Source organism: Mus caroli, chromosome 8, assembly GCF_900094665.2.
Source record: "Mus caroli chromosome 8, CAROLI_EIJ_v1.1, whole genome shotgun sequence".
Lineage (NCBI taxonomy): Eukaryota > Metazoa > Chordata > Mammalia > Rodentia > Muridae > Mus > Mus caroli.
The window spans coordinates 53,480,170-53,502,285 of NC_034577.1; the positions used below are offsets into that span (position 1 = coordinate 53,480,170).

Consider the following 22,116-nt stretch of genomic DNA (forward strand, 5'->3'; position numbering starts at 1 on the left):
GGAGCTACATGACAAAAGTAAAGAAGTGTGTGTGTGTGTGTGTGTGTGTGTGTGTGTGTGTGTGTGTGGCACATGTGCATGCGTGTGGGTACACGGCAGTGCTAGAGGAGGACACCTGCTGCTTTCCTCTACTACTCTGCCTGATTCCTTTAACAAAGGATCTCACACTGGAAAGCTCCCTAGCCAGTGAGCTCCTAGAACCCACCTGTGCCCACCCTCCAATGCCGGGGTCACAGAAATGCAGTCAAGCCTGGCTTTGGGATTGGCCCTGGGGATCAGAATGAGGTCCTCACGCTTGCATGCCAAGAGCTCTTGCTCACTGAACCACCTCCAGCCCTCTATTATATGTTTTATCTTAGCATATCCCCAAAAGCCTGTGATTCTTCAAAATACAGCTTTAAAAAATGAGTATGACTTTAACTCATTCATGTTTAAACATGAATTGAGAACCAGACAAATCTGTCTGATGGAAAATGACCCTAAAGTTAATTGCTTGAAGAATCAGATTTCAAAGACTGGTGGATTTTGAAATTGTCATCAGTAGGCTCATAATTCTAGTGGAACGAAGGCATAGCCAAATAAAAGAACTGTGGATTGATAGTCTTTAAAAAGGGCTACCTCAAAGATAGATCTTGACCAAAGCTTTGGAAGTATGAAGGTGATATGTATAAATGTATAACTTCTCAGTTAAAAATTACCTTTAAACAGGCAGGCAGTGGTAGCACGCACCTTGGGAACACTTGGGAGGCAGAAGCAGGTGGATTTCTGAGTTCAAGGCCAGCCTGGTCTACAAAGTGAGTTCCAGGACAGGCAGGGCTATACAGAGAAACCCTGTCTCGAAAAACCCAATTACCTTGAAGACAATCCAATTCCTACTGTGCCCTTCCTGAAACAGTTGAGCTCTTAGTCCCTCTAACTTCTGCCCTGCACTCTGTGAGCCCAGGCAGTACACACTGCTGTTTTCTTGCTGCTGGACTCTTCCTAGAGGCAGCCCACACTTCAGTCTTCTCTCACCTCTCACCTTACCTGCTTCAATGCTAAAGAGAATGTGGAGGCTAAATACTTGCTACTTTGGTGGAAATGATTTCTAATTTCATTTGATGTTACTCTTCTGCAGATTCTGAGTGCTGAGCAAAATCGTAGTCAAAGGACCAACTGTTAGTCAATATTATACCAAAAATTGGTGGAAAATTTAAATATAAAACCAAATAACAAGTTTTCAGCCAAAGAGGACAATGAACAGATTCTTACAGATTTAAAACTATTATTTTGCTTTTATGTCACTAAAATGAAGTTACCATTTCTTTTCTACAAATGTAACTTAGATGCTAAAGAGTTGATATGATAAATCTTTATTAAGGCTGATAAGTTATTATAGAGTTTAATGTGAGGCTATTCTGAAGCTTCATTATAATGCTGACTTTAGGAACACTGCTGCTATCAATTGTTACACATAGACTAAGATCTCTATCAGTGAAAAACCAAGATTCTTTGAATAGGATTCAGATTAAGGCTATGTTGTACCAAGATGGTTTCTGTCATAAAGCATTATGTGATATTATAAATATGGTAACTATTATTACATTTTTACAGTAAACAAATGTTCTTAGACAAAACAAAATCCAGTACTACACAAGACTATTAGTGCTTCATTTCTTTTAAAACGTTTCTTTCCTTCTACCTTGCATCATCTTCTTCCTAGCCACAAGAGTCTAGTCTACTACTGGCTCTTTTTTCTCAGATTGCCAATAGCCACAAACAAGCAAACAGAATCGATCCTATTACCTAAGCACGCAGCAGCCCCAACCATGGCATACAGCCCAGGAGTGATGCAGTCAGCCCCAACCTCACACCACTCCTTGAAGATAAACCAGTCGTGGTGATAGTAGGCAAGCTGCTCCACAGCGATCCCCACAATTCTCCCTGCAATGGCTCCAATGGCCATGCTGGGGATAAACAAGCCTGACGGGACCTGTGACAGCAAGGAAAGAACTTTTAATGAGGTAACAGTTCTCTAATCACATGACTGAAAACTAGATCTTATGAATTTTTTCTAACAATTGTCTCCATTCGTATCTTAATGAAACTCTAAAGTCCTTACACAGAGTAAACTATCACAAAGTCCTGTTATATCAAATAGTTGGTTAGTAATTCTTTGATTTCAGTAACAAAGGAATAAAGCAGCTTCTCTAAGTCAAAATTCATCATCCTTTATCCTAAAAAATCCTTAGTCTCTAACAAAGTTTTCAGTCGTCCACAGTAAAATGGAAGGGGGTGGGGGAGAAAGACAGGTATCTCCCATAAAACCAAATTTGTTCCATCTGAAGCAGTAAGCTCCCAAGATTGTCCCTCCGTTTTACTTTCACAAATGGTAGAAACAGCAGATGTTACTTCTCCTAAAAAGCTACAGCATACGTCAAGTGATGTTTCCAGAATTCCCAATATTCTAAATGGAATATACATGTGAATCAACTAAAAAAGAAAAATCTTTAGAGATTCTTAAAAAATAAGGACAGAACATATTGGCATGTTCTGGGCCAGTTAAAGGAATATACAACACAAAGGATTAAAATACACTTCACAATCTTCAGCTATAATCCTTCAGCCAGAGACCAGGACTTAACAAGGGCCTGCCACCTGCCTCCAGCTTCCTCAGTGTTGGCCAACTACAGCCAATGAGACTCTTTGGTGTAACTCTACTGTTAACATGGGCAGTTACTGGGGAAAACAATCCCTAGACAGGACAACTTTAAGGCCTCTTTAACTCTGCTAGGAAATATAAAAGTAAAACTAAGATTTTTTTTCTGTTTTTTTTTTTTTAAGTTTGATATTCAATGGATTTAAAAAGGCAAAATAAAAGCAATCTTAAAACTATCAACCTTCTAACCTCACAGAAATAAAGCTGTTGCGCTCGCTACATGAGCTCAGTCTGTGAAAGTATGCCATCCCTTACAATCATCAACTGCCATAGGAACTACAGGTGGCATGACTGACTTTGTGATTGACTCTGCTTCTCCATGTGGGTATTCATAAGAAAGCTGTAGTTAGTGAGTCCAAGAAAAGCATGTTCCAGGGCTCACAGCTCTAAGTCCCTGATGGACTGAGTCCTATTACAGATCTAGCAACTTGATCTGAGACCACAGTGCCAATTCAAGCTAACACAAGACAGTGGCGCAGAGAAGGTAGTATAATGGTTTCTCCTGGACTGTTAGCCAGCTAACTTTTAAAACAAGAGATTATCCTGTGTTATCTGGGTGGATTAAAAGTAATCCTATAGTTTTTTTTTTCATTTGAAAGTGGGATTTCTAAGAATTAAACAAGAGAAAGATCTGGCCAACCAGGACTGGCTTTGAATTGCAAGAAAGGGAACATAAGCAAAGGAAGGGATGCAGCCTCTCGAATCTAGAAAGTTCAGAAAAACAGACTCTGTTCCACAGTCTCCAGAAGTTACTAGAAACCTCTTGATATCAGACCAATAAGTCCTTTTCAGATTTTGGTCTCAGAAGTTCAATTATTTGGATGAAATTTCATTTCTTACTACACGTAAGGTCTTGGAGATATCATTATTCCAGTATCATCTCACATGAGCACTTACCTTGATACCGAAAGTGAATACTGTCATTATTATTTTAAATATGAGCGCTAGGCACAACTGCCAGATAGCTGAATATACTCCAACGCCTGCTGGACGGTCAGGAATATCGTCAACAATTTTACTGGCATTCATGTCATTTCTGTAGTCACAGAGAGAGGAGGATTCCAACGGCCCACAGTCTGTAAACAGCTCTTTAATCAGTTCACTGGTGTTGAGCCTTGTGTATGGGTTGGGGAAGGCTATTACAGCAGTAATGGCTGCAACAATAATGACTTCGAGAACAGGATACTTTCCAAATTTGGTGGACTTGCGTCGACGACACCAGGCAATATTTGCCCTAATAAAAAAAGCTCCCCAAAGCCCTCCAAATACCCCTAGGAGAATAAAAGGAAACAGTTCAAAAAGGTACCATGGTGTATGATACTCCACATAAAAGAGGACCAGACGGCTGTTACCAAATGGATTGATGGATCTCAAAACAAACGCCGCCACCAAAGCAGCAAAAAATGATCTCCATAAAGTTTTGAGAGGAAAATAATAGCTAACCTAAAAAACAGAAAAGAAAAATTAGTGCTATCATCTATTTCAGAGTAACTGTAACTTCAGTAAATATAAAATTTACTTTAAGTAACTCAAGCTTCATTGCAGTTTGAATTTACGTGATTTGTCCTAATTAAAAAGGGATGCTTTTTCTTTGACTATCATAACTACAAATTCACAATAACTGATAATGAATGTCTAATAATCATCTAGACTACCAAGAACTGTTTAGTTTTCCAAGAGTTTCATATCTAATACAATTATGTTAGCTATAAATATCTCCTTAGTAACTCTTGTTAACTATTAAAGATGGAGCTCATTTGTCTCTTCTATAAAAAATACAGATTCCATTGAAGCAATGAAATTATTTCCTTAGACATCAGTAACTGTTTAAGAAATAATCATACAAAAAGAGAAAAGAAACAATCATACAAACCTTAAACAAGCAAACATAAGACTTCATTAAAACTTGGCTTACAAACTGATTTAAAATAGTAAAAATAAAAACGCAGCTATAGTTTAGCCAGCGGATAGGTAGGTAGGTTTTAGAAGCCTCCACTGAGTGAAATTCACATTTTGCTAGTTGTAAGTATGTGAAATTCAGCTAGAAACAATTACTACTATCTAAACATGAGCAAAAGGTTTAAAGCAGAAGGCTGGAGGAGAGGAGGAGAGGTGGGTCAGCAATAAAGTGCAGATACTGCTCTTATAGAAAATTCAAGCTTGGCACCCAGCACCTCCACCCAATGGCTCACAACAGCCTGCAACTCACCCGCATATAACTCAAACACATATCCCATACACAGAATTCAAAACAAATGTTAACAAAAATAAAACATTAATAAAAATTAACTAATAAAAGATAAAACAATTTTCTGTAGTTAGCAGTTTTGTATAAAACCTTTTTTATGGAGAACTACTTTAAAACTATATACAAAATAAAGTTAAAATCTTAAGTTCTATTATACTAGCAATAAAAATAAAGTGTGCACCAAGATACAATTTTAATGCGATTCTTTTTTACATACCTCCTCCAAGCTAAAAAGAACTCCTCCGATCGGCGCACCGAAAGCCACAGAAACCCCAGCAGCTGAGGCAGCTGACAGCACCTAGGAAGAGGATGCAGTTTGTTTCTAAAGTTCCCTTACCAATCAAATACACCAAACAAACTCTTGTATTCCATGCTATCCCAGGGCCACTTCAGATCTTAACCTACATGTCCTCCTTGCAAAGCAAGGAAGGCAAGTACTCATTTCTTCTAAACAGTTATTTTTTCTTTTCTGCTTTAATTTAAAACTCATTTGCACTTTTTCTATACTGTCAAAACATTAATGCCAAACATACAATGAGTGTACTATAAAGAGAAAGCAATGAATACAGGCAACCTTCAATACTTATGTTAGTACAAAGAGGGGAGAGAGGAAACTGTGGAATGCGGGTACATGTTTGCTTATTTTTTAAGTAGGATATCATTTCTCCAGATTTTGGAGCTAACTGCTTCACTCATTACTCTAACCCTTATGAAAGATGTTGCAGTCCATTAAACAGTTTCTATTTTAACTCCCCTAAACCCTCTGAAGTATAGTCTAAAAGTAAAAACAACAGCCCCTTTGAGTCACTAACTATGTGGTAAAGACAGTTTCAAGGAAGAACAAACTCCACACACACTCTTGCAGCACTCCTGGGCAGCTGTCTAGGGCACTGATCACTGCTGCCTTCCCACCTGGAAACTGATCAGATTATTATTAAGACTCTACTCCTTTCACTATTGCGATCTCGTGAATATCTGAGGGTACTCTAATCACGTCCTCAAATCATCTCATTTTATAAATTTTCTGGAAGAAAAGATAGAGGAGATAAAAATCAAGTTGTAATGCTCATAAATTGTTTGAAGCTGCAGGGCAGAAGTCCTGCCTCTGCCATACACTGGCTGTGTGACCATAGTAAGTACCAAGTACCTCAGCCCCCGTGTCTCCCTGTTCTTGTCTAAGATGATCATGATGTTACTTAGTGAATATATATGAAGCACTCAGAATACCATCTAGAATCTCATAATACAGGATTTGGATATGTCTTTTTGCTTAGCATACCTAAAGACACACACACACACACAGAAAGAGAGAGAGAGAGAGAGAGAGAGAGAGAGAGAGAGAGAGAATTATAGCAATAGCACAGTAGTTAAAAGCATAACTTTTGGAATCAAAAAAACTATTCAATCCATCTTCTGCTACAAACTGTATGCTATGTAAAGCATGTCTGCTGGCTTTTTAAGTCCTGGTAGTGCCATAGTAGGATTGCTATGGAATCAATTGTACAGCGTAGGCAAATACTTCCAGAGGACCAGACACACAGCAAAGTATATCTTTTGAATTCTCATCAAGGATGAAACTATGATACTTCTAAATGTCTCACTTTGGGGATATCTATATACAATACAAGAACAATACTTTAATGCTAATATTACAAAATACGATATACCTTGTACATAGTATATAACTTGTATAATGTACCTTGTATCTACCTTGTATATTATACAAGATACTATAATTATTTATATTAAAGAAACTGATAAAAATGTGTGTGTGTGTGAGGGGGGGGGGTTACACTAGTAATAACAGAATGAAAGGCTAGGGCCTGAGTTCAGTCTTTGATGCAGTGTAAAAGCCACACATTAACAACTGAAGATCTATGTACCACACAAGGCTGCCCAGGTCTGGATTACAGAAACATAAGGTAAGACTCCCAGAGACAATGAGGCTAAGCTAAGGAAACTCAGTGTGCAGTAGTGCTCAGGATGCTGCTTCCCTTCAGAGACCCACAGCAACAGAGAAACCTAGCTAAAGCTGACGTCTACTTTAATGACCTGCTAGGAAAATGGATGTTGCTCTAGAATAGTAAAAGAGGAGTGTAAGGTATCTGAGTAAAGATTTCCCACGCTCCCTGTAAATTCCCGACTTAAACTTTCAAAGTCCTGAAGGCCCTCAGAACTTCGCCATGGTGCTTTCAAGAAAGGTTTCTGTGTATTATACAGAATTTCCATGGCATTAGACTCTACCTCCAGGAGTACAATACAGTCCACTTCCCAAGCCTGAAAATGCAGTAATGTCAAAAGTGCAGTGAATAAAAACAGCAAAGATCTTTGGAAGGGGTTCTTGCTTGTCTGACTAACCCAGCAGCAGCACTCAACTCCAGAAAGGTGAAAGTTAAGAAAGAAAAAGGAAACACACACTAATCTCAAATTTTAATCTGAATACATGACTTATGTAAGAGTTATAGGAATCTTTATACTAGGAAGTCATTCAATGAACATCAAGTTTCTTTAACATTCATCCCTCTGTTAAATGAACTACAAATACCACTTACCTCCCTCTTTTTAGCTTCATTGGTGCTATACTTTGGAAAGAGGTAGGAAAAGATATTTCCACAGCAGCAAGCAACATGTACCAGGGGACCTTCTTTTCCTAAACTCAAACCTGATGCCACAGCCAGCACTAACGTGATGGTTTTAATCATTAAAGTCCATTTTCCCAAGTATCCTCTGATGATGAATCCACTCAAAATAGTTTTAATCTACAAAGGAATGAAGAAGGCAATTCAATTTCCTTTAGGAAACTTGAGAACTTAACTTCACTAAAAGTCTCATGTTTCACTCACAAAACATCTACCAAACTTTGACCAAGTATAAAACAATTCATAATTTTTAAAACAAACTTTATCATATATGATAAATACGTATCACATAATTAAATTTGAAATTTTTGGTTGTAGGAATAAGCCCAAGCATTTAGATACATTTCAGTCTGTCAGGAATAAAGACTGTATGCTTTCTTACCACACTGGAATTGTGTGGAATTCTTACTTATACCACAGACAATGAACAGCAACTGATAACAACTGCAGGTATTGGTTAATTTCTAAAGATTTCTTTACCTACACAGCTTTTAAAAATCACTATAATTTATTTAAAAAAAAAAAAATGAGATGGCTCAGAGGTAAAAGCACTGTCTGCTCTTGCAGAGGTCCTGAGTTCAGTTCCCAGCCACCACATGGTGGCTCATAGGCATCTGTAATCAGATCTGGTGCCCTCTTCTGGCCTACAGGCTTACATGCAGGCAGAATGCTGTATAAATAATAAATAAATAAATGTACTTTTTTAAAAAGTTAGAAAAAAAACCCTAATTTTTAAAAAGTAAAAAATTAGCAGTAAATGAGTTCAAGCCTAAATTACTACTGAAACCAACAAACAAATCGACAAACAAACAAGCATCTATACTACTGACCTACTGTGGGCAATTTTTTCCTTAGAATATAAAATCACCAAGTTTATAAGTCATTTACTATTTATAAGACTATTTACTATAGTCAATGGTTTTAGAAAGAAAAGAATATATTACCATCAGAATCAAACAGCAAAACATCAACTAAGCCATCAAAGAACTTAAGGCAACAAAACATTTCTGAAGTTTTTGCTGCTTAAACTTAATTTTCTTACTTATAAGCTATGTATTAGTGGTGAGAAGGTGCGCGCCTGTGCGTGCATGCCTGTGTGTGTGTGTGTGTGTGTGTGTGTGTGTGNGAGAGAGAGAGAGAGAGAGAGAGAGAGAGAGAGAGAGAGAGAGAAAGAGAGACTGATGATCTCTCAAGAAACTATTTTCTAAAAAAGTGCAGTTCCTAAAGATAAAAAGAAGCATACAATTGACATTCAATGAATATTATATGGCTTACCTCTGGAATTCCAGAGCCACAGGCATATGGAGCAAATACTTTCACCAAGGAAACTGCAAGAAAGGCGAAACTCAAAGCCCAAAAGATGTACATGATGTAGTTCATGATATAAGATCCAGGGCCCTAAAAAGCAAAAACAGCTCATAGTGTGAACGTGCTCTACAGTGCAGCACGAATTCAAGCAGCTGCCACATAAGAAACTGATGGAGAACTTACCAGTACTGTTATTTGTACTTTCAGGGTTTCATTCAGATATGCTGCCCAGACTGAGTTCAAACTTCTAAGCTGAAAAAAATCCTCTTACTTCAGCTTCCTTCCCAAGTAGCTGGGACTACATAAGCACGTGCCGGCACATACACACATCTGGGTAAAAGCTCTAAAAGCCTCCTGGTTTATTTCTACTATAACAAAAGCTCTATGTGAACAAGGTATTTAAGTAGGATCCAAAAGCTAGCCACTGTACATACTAAGTAAGAAGCCTTATTTCCGCTTGGTAAATTTCCCAGTTTTCTTGATGCCTAAAGTCTTGTTATATAGACACATTAATTACACACTGACCTATGCCTACCCACAAATGTTTCACAAACTGTTGGTGGAGGTAAAACTCTGTTAGCATTTAGATTTTCCTTTTTTGTTGTTGTTGTCTTTTGTTTTATTTTTTTGGGTTTTTTTTTTTTTTTGTAATTTGTTTGTTTAATGTGTATATGTGTTTGGCTGTGTAGTTCACTGAACCACATACACGCAGAAGCCAACAACATGCGTTTCAGGAGTTCCGAAAAGGGCAATGTGATTCCCTGGAAACTCAACTACAGCTAAGAGCTTCCATGTAGTGCTGAAAACTGAACTCTGGTCCCTCTGCAAAAGCAGTGAACACTCTTTTTTTTTTTTAATTAGATATTTTCTTTATTTACATTTCAAATGTTATCCCATTTCCTAGTTTCCCCTCCGAAAATCCCCTATCCTCTCCCACCTCAACCTGCTCCCCAACCCACCCACTCCCATTCCTGGTCCTAGCATTCCCCTACACTGGGGCATAGCGCCTTCACAGGGCCTAGAGCCTCCTCCCATTGATGACCAACTAGGCCATCCTCTGCTACATAAACAGCTAGAGTCACAAGTTCTACCTTGTGCTTTTTTTCATTGGTGGTTTAGTCACAGGGAGCTCTGGGGTTACTGGTTAGTTCATATTAATGTTCCTCCTATGGGGCTGCAAACCCCTTCAGCTCCTTGGATACTTTCTCTAGCTCCTTCATTGGGGCCTTATGCTTCGTCCAATGGATGACTATGAGCATCCACTTCTATATTTGCCAGGCACTGGCAGAGCCTCCCAGGAGACAGCTATAACGGCTCCTGGCAGCAGTGAACACTCTTAACCAGTGAACCAGCTCCCCAGCCCCAGAATGACTTCATTCTGTTACAGTTCTCCTGAAGGTCATTAAACTGACTTCAATTAAAGGTAAGAAACAATATATGGAACATAATACCAAAAAATATTCTTTCAATCTAAACTATAACAATGGTTTTTACATATACCCATATGTGAATATAAAATACATCCAATATCTTATATTTAAGCTTTATTTGAGAATATCATTGCAATAATATTAAATATTGTACTACTTTAAAAAAAAATGATCTTCCACCATCTGCAAATACAGCCTATTTCCAGTCCAAGGCACTTTTTCTTTGGGAGGCTCTATTCCTGACAAACTCCATTTCAGAAAACCTTAGCAGGACATAATGAGCATTATCAACAGATTATGGGGAGCCCAGCCCCACTGGATACATCACACCTCCTGTATCTATTATAGCTCAGGGAAAAGGGGAGCGCTGGAGTGGGCACACTCATAGAAAGATTTCTAAGAACCAAAAATACCAAGAAGTTTAACTTAAAACAGTATCTTTTAGAAAAAGGCAGATAAGCAAGACCTAAGAGTGGCAGTTATCAGTAGATCCATTAATGTAGAAAAGGAGGACAGGTCCCAGGATCCCACCTCTAGACAAAGAGTTATAGGAACCAAGGAGATCAGGAAAAGGGAATATTAGCTTCTTCTAAGGATCCAATACCAAATGACCAGCCGTGAAAATATATACAAACAAATAAAAATGGACTCCGAAAGATGTACTCACATATTTATGTGTGTGTGTGCTCGGCGCACGCGAGACACACAGACACACATAATAATGATTTAAGACTAAGGAGAGCACAGGAGGAGTGGAAAGGAAGGTACTTGGGAGGGGATAGAGGGAGGAAAGGGAAGAGAGAAAGGATGTATTCTATTTTAATTAAGTTAAAAATGTACAAATTTCTTTAATTATCTCAACTTAGAAGCCGATTTTATAAATTATAAAATATATCTCACACTTCCATAATTCATATTTCAACATTAGTGACATAATGTATTAATCCACATTAATAACTCTCTATCAACTCCGCACAGCTCCTGTTGCAAGAACTATACTTCTGTCACACCTTGCCCTAAACCCACATCCTGAGCATGGGACTCATGTGATTATACAGTAAGTACCACACAGGCTGCTGGAGACCATCTGCACTTGCTCTCACTATGCATATCTTCCATTCCTCTGCTACAGAGGTTTCCTTTTTTTACTTATACCTAGCAGAAACTAAGTCCAGCAAAGACTTACCTCTGCTTGGCCAATGATTAACTCTGCCCATGTTTTCCACTGTGGACATTTATCCCTCTCTTCAAATGTTGTCTCATTAGAGCCCCAACAACACTGTTCATGGTTGTACCACAATGCACTGAGGCAGATGCCCTCCTTCAGGTCAGTCATCCAGTCAGCAGCAATGTCTATCAATCCAGCTAGTGCCCCTGTAAGAATACAATGGAAATGGTTCAAAATATGGCTGGCTATGTAGAGAGAGTTGAAACTATCTAGATAAGGATTAATGAAAAGCAAAAATCATCCCATTAGTAAAGGGTCAGTTAGGAACTGTTTTCTAAGTAATTGGAATTCTTTGTTTGGAATTAAAACCAACTCACATTATTAAAATTAATTACAACTTAAAAAGAGAAACGGTTATTTTAAAAGTACTAAAATACACATCACAGCTCTGGCAACTGCAATCAGGTCTTTTGGTTCACAGGTTTCCATCCAGTCAACAGACTTATGACATAGAGCTCATTAAAATGTAATGCTTGTAGAGAGCCATGGTGGCACACACCTTTAATAGTAGCACTTGGGAGGCCGAGGAAGGCAGAATTAGATCTCAGTGTGTTTAAGGCCAGCCTTTTTCTATGTATCATGTTCCAGTATAGCCAGAGTTACACATTGAGATTGTCTCAATACAAAATAATAGAATAAAATGTTCATTAAGTATATATAATTAAGGAAGTTCATATCACAGTGGACAGCCAAATTTATAAGACAAAGCGCCCAGTCAATCAGACTCAGAAGCCTCAGTCACCTGGTCTCATATTTACTTTTTTCTAAGAAACGTAAGCACTCTAAAAAATTCTAATGTACCCAAAAAGGAGGAGGGGGTTATCCAGTTAACTTAAAAGCAAAGCAAAGCCAAGCAAGATAAAGCAAAAGTTTCCCTTAAGCCTTCCCCTTACCTGACGCCAGTCCCGTCAGTGTAACGACAAGCCATCCTGACCAGGCGTCGTACAGACTTTTTGTCATTTCCCATGCTGATTCTTTTTTTTTACTGTTGATCTGAAATTACAAATATGTTTCATTTCTTAAACTGTATTTCTACAATGCTTGAGTCTACTTAATTTTCTCAAGTCTCATAACACAGGAAGTACCTTGTAAACTAAAGAATAACAAAACAAATTTGGGATAAAAAATCACTCTGTAGGGCAGTTGTACCTAAGAGCCAGAGGACACACATCAAGCATAGATCTATTTGTTTTTTAAATCAGAACATCTGGATTTGACTGTTAGGGCCCGTGGGCCACATGGAAGTCTAATCTACACTGTTTCAAACCTTATCTGCTACACACAGATAGTTTACACATCACAAGTTAGATAATATAGCTGTAAAAGTCTGGCTTCAGTACTTTAGTAACATATAATTATGTTTAAAAGTCAAAATTAATAAACAAAAACTGCTCAAAAATATAGTACCTGAGTCACACGAGCAGAGAGATCCCCCCAAGTTATAGAAACTGTGAATACTTAGGTGTAGAGCTCTAATCCTACTTGTAACAGCCAAAGACTTCCCTGCAAGCCAGAAAACTGTCCTCAACTGATTGACTGCATGCAGCTAAGAGATTAACCAGAAGAAAGCGGATTTGATGCAAATCTCCCCTCATTAACAATAGCAGTATGCTAGTGTAATAGCTTGCTTGTCTCCCCAAGAATGCACTTCTAAACCCATCCCAACTAGCTTATTTTGTCTTGCTCACAGCTTAGCTTTAAGAAGCTCTATTGTCCATCTAGGGCCACAATGCTCAACTAGCCTGTAGAAAAGTGCAGCAAGATTTCAATGACCTGATCTATTTCGAGTGGATCATCTATTCAAAAGCTACAGGACCAATTAAAAAGACACAGTGAATAAGAAAACCATATCCCTTTCAAAGAGAAGCATCCAAACACAGATATCAACCACTTTTTAGAATGTCTTACAAGTGCTCACTAAATTTCACTTTGCTTTTCCTTGATAAAAAATAAGCATATTTTTAAAAGATAGTATTAAGTCATTTTCAGACAGTCTCTGTCATTCTTCATATTCTTCTGTTTGTACACAGCAGATGTTCAATAAACTCTTGCTGGTCCATTTTCAGTATAAAAACAGTGTGTAAAATAGTGTTGATTCATCACCAAGCTACAAAAATATAGATATCACCTAAATGTTTAACAATATAGTATCAGTTAAATAAGCTGCACTGCTTTCTTAAAAGAACAACAACAACAAAACAAAAAACAAAAATACCCACTGGTAATAATAGTATCTGTCACTCTGTAAACATATTAAAAACAATAAAGTATTCTTACTCAGTGGAAATTTTCTGATACTTGTATTATGATACATCTCATAAAAAGTATTAATATGAGATAAAATAGTTCTCAAAGAAAACTCCACATCCAACAGAAGGCCATGAAACTCCGGAAGCTCTGCATGAGAAACTATTTCCAGCTTAGTCAGATTGTATATGCCTTGAGTTAAAGTCCCAGGACCCAACCAACCAACTAACCGACCAACCGCTGTCTACATCTGACAATCCATAGCTCAGCAAACTAGTATGTTTTAAATGATAATTTCATGTGAAGGCCATGTATTCTCAAAGGTCAAGGTAAAGCAATGGGTTTTAGTTTAACAAAGCTGGAGTGAAGACAATTGAAAACCCTGGAAGAGCTACTCTTTTTATAAACGACTACGATGCAAAGCAGATATGAGAGTGCATCAGTCTTATTAAGCCAGGCAATCATGAAGACTAAAAAAAAAAAATCACTCTGCAAATACTTTTTAATTTTGAAAAATGTATTATTTTTATATTAGTTATATTTAAAATAGTGGGTTTACAGTTATAATTTTTAAGTGAATTAGTATTTTTTTTGTTTTTTTTTTCGAGACAGGGTTTCTCTGTTTTGAAACAGTAGATTTTAGATTATACCAGTGTGCATTCACTATACTGTGGGATTTGGAGTCAGGATTGTTCTGCCTTGAGATAGGGTCTTGTTATTTAGCCTACACTGGATTCCTGCAACTCAGCCTCTTGATTGCTGAAATTATAGACATGCACTACTATGCCTCAATTTTCTTTCTGGCTTCCCTTTGCGGGGAAAAATCAATGGCTTATTATGCACACAAAAAACTTTATCAAGGATACTTGAGAAATACTTCAGCATTTATTAGAGTAAAATGGTAAGGAACTACAAAATCCTACCAAGTGATGTCTTCCTTTTTTCTGGTACATTATCTTCCTTTCATATTAGACTAAGCGACAACGTTCCTTTTGCATTGGCTTCTGAGATCCTGGAAGCAAGTATCTTGGTGACCTCATAAAGCCTGGCCAGTCTTTACCCAGTTCCTAAGCTGCATTTCTCCCTTTCTATCCTAATGTGTCTAACTGTGTTTTTGTTGCTGTTGTTTTTAAACTACCTCAAACCCTATACAGAAGAACATAGAATACAAAGGAACTACAGAGGAAACATCAAGACAAAGCAGAGAAAATGTATCACATGTCAAAATATATTTTAATGTATAATGTTTTAGTGGCCTGCAATCAGTGGCAGAAATACAACTGTAAATGATCCATCTTGTACTATTTTTATAAAATGCTGAAAATACTCACCCGTCTGTGCCTTTCTCTGTCCTTACACTTCTCTCGCACCCAGTCAATAGTATGGAAATCATCGTATGTACCGACACCTGGGATAGGCTCATCCAAAAGATCCAGCAAGTGTGTAGAGCTATTAATGCTGCCTCCATTTGTCATTGTATAATGAGTTCCTACAGGACAAAAAAGTCTATTTTATAAGCTGACAGTGAGGTTTGCAACTTCTTTAGAAATTGGTAAGTTGCAAATGTCATCACAAATCACTGAAAAGTAGAAGAAACATTGACTACCCAAAATTAGAAATAAGGCAAAAATAATATTCATGACCTCACACAGTTCTATTAGCAATCAGCCTAACGGTCATCTGATACGCTGGCCAAGAGAATTTTGTATGAATTTCTACCATTTACCATTGGTAACAAAATAGACTCCATAAAGTTAGAAGACAACTTTTGAAGACTGATAGACTGAAAATGATTTTCATCTAGTAAAATGTAAGTTGTTGCTCTCTAGCAAGAAAGATAACTCTCAGAATTGTAAATTTTTTGTTGTTCTTTGTTGTTTTATGTCTTAAAATAATTTTCTTTGCTTCACAGACTACATACATGTCTGCCTCACAGGTTCTCCTCTGAATCAGTTTTATCATCAAGCTGGTTCCTCCATTAGGGTTAAATAAATCTTTGACACCTATTTACTATATATTTTATATGATTAAACAAACTTAAAGAAGGTCCTGGAATGCTAAAAGACAACTGGGGAATTGAAGAAATACAGGCAGCTTTTAATTATGATAATAAGTTCAATCTAAGAAATAAAATGCAAATTTTTAAGTATGTAACTGCACTGAGCTGTTAGTTTTGTGGAGAGGCCTTGACAAAAAGTTCATATATTAAATACAAACCCTTTGGGAGGAGAAAGCTCTCACATCTAATATACACTGTAGTAGTGTGAACATGAATGTTTTCTAGGCTCACATACCTGCGTACTTAGTCCCCATCAGAACTCTTTGGAAAGATTAGGAGGTGTGTCCTCGTTGGAGGAGATGTGTCTGTGGGGTGGGCTTTGTGATTTCCAAAACCCATCCAAGCCCAGTGTCTGTCTCCGTGCGCCTGTCTCTCTGTCCTTTGTACTCCCTCTCCCCTGCACTGTGCCTACTACCTATGGAACTCTCAGCTACTGCTCCAGTGCCATGCCTGTCTGCTTCTTCCCATGATAATGGCCCTAACCCTATGAAACTGTCAACAAATCCCCAATTAAATGCTTCTTTTAAAATAAGAGGTGCCTTGGTGTCTCTTCAGAACAATAGAACAGAAACCAGGATACACATACATAATCTCAAACCAGCAAGTTTACTAGTTGGAATTTTTCTTTTAAGATTCTATCTGTACAATCTTAGAAAGCCAATTCTGCCACTGTACCACAAAGTAAGGTACGGAAATATATTACTGGATAGATATGAAAGCACTCTAACAAAAGTTTTAAAACCAGGTGAAAACTTGCCTTTTAAAAAACAAAAGAAAGGAGCTTGAGAGATGGCTCATTGGTTACTAGCACTACCTGCTCTTCCAGAGGACCTGAGTTCAATTCCCAGCAACCACAGGGCAGCTCACAACCATCTGTAATGTGGTCTGGTGCCCTCTTGTGGCTTGCAGGTGTACATGCAAATAAAGCACTCATACATAAAATAAATAAACCTAAATCAAAAAAAAAAAAAAAAAGAGATGAAGGTAAGAGTTGTCATGTGGCCACAGTTTTCCAATCCAATGTACAGACTTTGTGCCAAAAATAAATTTAAAATAAATTTAAATTTAAAATGAGACCTATTTTTTCCCTGACTTTTAAGGACTAAGCAAATTTCCTAGACTACCTTTGCTCTGCTGTCTTTCTGTTTTAAATGGACACATTCCCTTTTATGCAGAGATAAAGAAATAACTGCAAATATAACATCAAAAAAGCTATCCTATGGCAAGGTCAGAAGCAGAAGTCTTCGCTAGACCGAGAAACTTTAGCACTGCTAAGATATAAGCTAATGAAATACACTTTGGGTTACAAACCCTTTCCTCATAATTCAAATGCCTAGAAACAATGTATGAAATACGAGTGTCTATTTCTTTAAAGATATAATCCCTGCATTAGGATGTTTACATTCATTACATAAAACACATTCACACTATATTTAAAGCTTTAAACACATTTTCAAGAAGAAAATATCATTTATCAAATTATAAAAGCATTTATGATATCTTGGCAAATGTAAGAGTATCTACTTTGCTTTCTATATGGTAACATTAAAACTGGTATTTGGAGGAGAGTGTCAAGAACTCCTGTGTCTTTATGGAACGTTGCATGACACTTTATGGTATTTATAGCAAAAGAAAAAGGATACTCTCACAAGAACAAACCAAATACACCCAAGTAAAGGAAGTTTTGCAAAACAAACAGTTGTTTTATTTCTCAAACTGTTAGCTAGGCGCGGTGGCATATACGTTTACTCTCAGCACTAGGAAGGCAGAGGCAGTTGGATCTGAGTTTGAGGCCAGCCTGGTTGGTCTTAATAGTAAGTTCCAGGGCAGACTGGATACACAGAGAGAACTTGTCTCAAAAATAAAGAATGAACAATGAACTGTCCTGAATTAAAAGAGACATGACATCTAACTATAACATGTGCCTTACTGATCTAGACTACCGAGCTAGATTAAGTAAAAATGTTATACCAATGTCAATTCTGATTTTTAAAAATCATAATATAATTATATACAGATATACTTCTTTATTTGAGGAAGACATGTACTTTTTCTGAATTTTACTCTTAACATAATTAAAAATATAGTATATTCATAATGCATTATCTATAGAAAATGTCACATTTTATCTGGAATATTTAATACAAAGGCAAAGTACAAAAGACAGAATAAACTAATGTGGTAAACTGCTAATATTTTAGGAATTCAGATAAAATATAGAGAACTCTGTATTAATTTTCACTTCTATAAATCTGAAAATTTGTTTCTTCAATGCTGAAGACCATTAAAACTATATCCTCAGCCCTGAAATTATTGTAAAGAATTTACTACAGACATAAAAGTGGCTCATTCAGTAAAGTGCTTACTATTATATAAGCATGAGAATTTGAGTTCAGACCTTAGAACTCATAAAAATCCAGGTGCAGCCATGAAATATTAGGGGAGCACAGATAAGAGGACCCCTGGGGCTTGCTGGCTAGTCATTCTACCCAGTTAGAAAGCACAAAGTTCAGTGAGAGACCCTGCTTTCCACCAAAAAAAAAAAAAAAAAAAAAAAAAAAAAAGGAGAAGGAAAAGAATGAGAAGGGGGCTAGAGAAATGGTACAAAGGTACAAAAACACTTGCCGCTCTTCCAAAGGACTCAAGTTCCGTTCCCAGCAAAAGACCTGCAACTCTAGAATCACAGGATCCAATGCTGAGTGACTAAGAAAGACACCATGCTTCCACATGCAGCTGTGTGCGTGAACACACACACACACACACACACACACACAGAGCAACCATATCTCGCACAGGCACAAGTCAACTACTAAAGGCTCTAGAGGTTCTAGTACTATTGTTACCTATGTTGCTCTTATCTGAACGGAGCTAAAGAGCTACAGACTTCTGATTTCACTACTTTTCTATGCAAAACTCAGAACTTGTATACCCTTCAACATACCTGTACAATATTACATTACTAGAACCAAGAAAAGCATTTCTAGACTATCTGTGTCATAAAGCCATACATATAGAATACCTATTTCTCCTATACAGCTGTGAACTGAGAAGCAGGAAAAGATTGCTATTCTTACTTTTATGAACTAGGAAACCAGGAGCACAGCAAACACTTATATTCATCATTCATGTATCTTGAATATAGTGACTCTGAAGTAATTACCCTATGAAAACTATTCCAACACGTCAATTCACAAAACTGCAGCAAATTAAGATTTCTGAAAATCAAAAATTTCCAACAATTTTAATATTTACGTTAGTATAGAATGCCTGTAAATGGTTTTATATACTTTGTTCCACCAAATAACGGTCTTCTCTAATATATCCTAGAGATGCGCAAGTGGAGTGACTTTAAAGGTGTAATTGTGTAACTGTAATAACAGTCATCAAGTATCTCAAATACATCTCTGTATACAGTTCATAGCATGTAGATATGTATAAGGATTCAGTTACATATGTGAAAATGAGGTAAACTGAAATCAATTACATGTGTATTAAAGTTTTTAGTAAGCAACAAATTAATAAACATCACCCTTCAATGTCTTAAAGTAGACAAGTTTTAATTATTACCCAAACACAAATTGAAGTTCTCATACATGTAGGGTATTCTCTTGTACGAGCTGCTTAGTATATAAATTATAATGCGGTTTTCCTAAAATTGATATATACAAATAAGCTTTGGAAAACAAAGGTCTTCAAGGATAAAATAGAGGCAGTCAGACCACTGCTTCCTTGATTAGTATGCCTTTCTTTGCCTTCAGCACATCTCTTACAATTGGTTTAATAACCTAAACTGACAGGATGCCATTTCTAATGCAAATGCTGCCCTCATTTGCTTATCTGTAGAGACATTAATGACAAGTAGGCGAATACCTTTTGGAACTAAGAATGAAGTTCCATGACCTTATTATTTCTTTATCCTGCCCACAAACTCCCACTGGCCATCAAATATATGCATTACCAGATAAAAGAGAACATAAAATTTCAGTATTATTGGAGCTGGAGAGATGGCTCAGCAGTGAAAAGCACTCTCTATTCTTGCAGAGAACCCAGGCTCATTTCCAAGCAGCAACATGAGAGCTCACAGTTATCTATAACTCCAGGTTTATAATGGTCTCTGCTGGCCTCCACAGGCACTGCACACATGTGGTGCACAACCATACATGCATGCAAACACATATATAAAATAAGGATACGTTAATTAAGAATTCTGAAACCCATACAAAAGAGAAAATTATAAAAGCAAATACTTTTGATCACAAGAGATGATTTTCTAGATTTCAAAACTCTGTGAGGAAAAGGGCTTGGAATTTCTGTAAGCCATATGAAACACCATTTTGCCATATTCCTTGAGATATGCTGTACAAAGACTAGGAGAGAACCAAGTAAAGAAGAAAGTTATAGACTAAAGATAGGCTTCAACTGTTCCCATTTCCTAGATGTGAAATACACAGAGCAGACTTACTCATAAGCTGGCCATGTTTGTTTAGATGTTGAGCTATTCATTTATACTTTATGAAAGTTATGTCATTAAATGTACACATATCACTTTGATGAATATATTTTCTAGAATACACTATAACTTAAAAATTTAGATCACTAGACCATTGCAAACATTATCTGAATTATATATTTTTCTTAGTCATCGTTTACAATTAATTTCAACTTTTTCTTGTCCCATTTTTCAAAGCCCACTACTAAATATTCATTACTAATAATCAGGTATATCTCCCAACTTAAAATGATAAAATAATAAAACTGTATCCTCATCAAAGGGGTATTAGTTATGCAAGAGGTCCATATTGATTCTGTCCATTTGGTGTCCCTTTGCTTCTAGCAACATGTCGCAAGCTTTTTATTAAATAAAACTGGGGCTGCAGAGATGGCTCAGCGCTTAAGAGCACTGGCTGCTCTTCTGGAGGTCCTGAGTTCAAATCCCAGCAACCACATGGTGGCTCATAACATCTGTAATGAGGTCTCATACCCTCTTCTGGTGTGTCTGAAGACAGTGACAGTGTACTCACATAAAATAAATAAATAAAGCTTTAAAAAAAAAAAAAAAAACGTCTACCCTATGTAGTAGGAAGTCTTGATGAGATCTATCAGATACATGCCTCAGCCAAGAAAAAGATGAGTATGAGGCTGGAACCAAGCACCAGGAACTGGATTTGAACTCTCTATGAGCGAGAGAAGGGAGGGAGAGAAAAGAGGGAGAAAGGGGGAGGGGGATGAGAGAGAAGAAGGGGGGGTCTATAAAAAAATAGCTGCTGGCTATATAAAATTCAAACATACAAATACAAGAAATGAAACCAATCCATTTTAACAGCCATCAAAAGGATGTAAACTGGCTCCCACTACTTGGATCCCAAGAAAATCCGGACAAATATCTTTCTTCAGAGGAGCCTAGAAAAGAACTTTCATGACCTTAATGCACTTTGGTGTTAGAAGGTTTGAGAATCAAATTCCAGATCTGCTACCTATTAGCTTTGTGATCCAGCACATATTACTTATTAACCTTTTAGCCCATAGGTCCATTTTGTCAGCTACTCTTAGCTTAGAAGCAAATGTATAGACTAGAAGCAAGTAAGTAATGAGAAAGCTTAATACTGACAGGTAAGAGGAAATAAAATACCCACAAACTTTAACCTATTTAAATATTTTGTGTCTAAGACGTCATCAAATTAAATCATATGACATTCATCAATGATCAAATCATTTAGTATTAATCTTAATCCCAAACATGGACAATATGCAAAAGAGAATGGGAGAAAAAGCTATCTTCTTCATTTAGACAAGAAGTTCTTCAACTTTAGAGGTGGTGGAGGGGGTTCTCAAATTTTTAACTAATCATAATTACACTAATATGTATACAAACGTAAATCACTTAGAAATGATCAATAATGTAATTAGTGACAATTTCACAGTTCAAATATCAAAAATAAGGGAAGATCTGACTTAGAAAAACAACTCAGTTAATGAACTGGCTTGCATGTGACTCCTCCTACTCACTATACAAAGAAGACTTTTTAGCTTCATTTTGTTCTTTTATAGCCACAGAACTTTATAATGCTCAGACAACTATGGAAATAAAATGCATTTATCTGTAAAAAAAATTAAGATACATAAATATATTAAATATATATTTCTAATAGAGAAAAATAATCTTTTTTTAAATTTTTAATATTTTTTTATTACGTATTTTCCTCAATTACATTTCCAATGCTATCCCAAAAGTCCCCCATACCCCCCCCCACTTCCCTAC

General features: G+C 36.9%; 1 protein-coding gene across 8 annotated transcripts in view; it reads right to left on the reverse strand.

The window, feature by feature from the left end:
• Clcn3 (chloride voltage-gated channel 3) overlaps nucleotides 1–22,116 on the reverse strand; it is a 74,373-nt gene that overhangs the window by 14,979 nt on the left and 37,278 nt on the right. For all 8 annotated transcript variants that reach the window (XM_021171076.2, XM_021171077.2, XM_021171074.2 and 5 more), the window contains 8 exons: nucleotides 15,130–15,287; nucleotides 12,445–12,544; nucleotides 11,510–11,697; nucleotides 8,861–8,983; nucleotides 7,499–7,705; nucleotides 5,164–5,244; nucleotides 3,596–4,141; nucleotides 1,786–1,972 (listed from right to left, as the gene is read on the reverse strand). In XM_021171076.2, coding sequence (XP_021026735.1) covers nucleotides 1,786–1,972; nucleotides 3,596–4,141; nucleotides 5,164–5,244; nucleotides 7,499–7,705; nucleotides 8,861–8,983; nucleotides 11,510–11,697; nucleotides 12,445–12,544; nucleotides 15,130–15,287 — 1,590 coding nt within the window. The remainder of the gene's footprint in view (nucleotides 1–1,785; nucleotides 1,973–3,595; nucleotides 4,142–5,163; nucleotides 5,245–7,498; nucleotides 7,706–8,860; nucleotides 8,984–11,509; nucleotides 11,698–12,444; nucleotides 12,545–15,129; nucleotides 15,288–22,116) is intronic.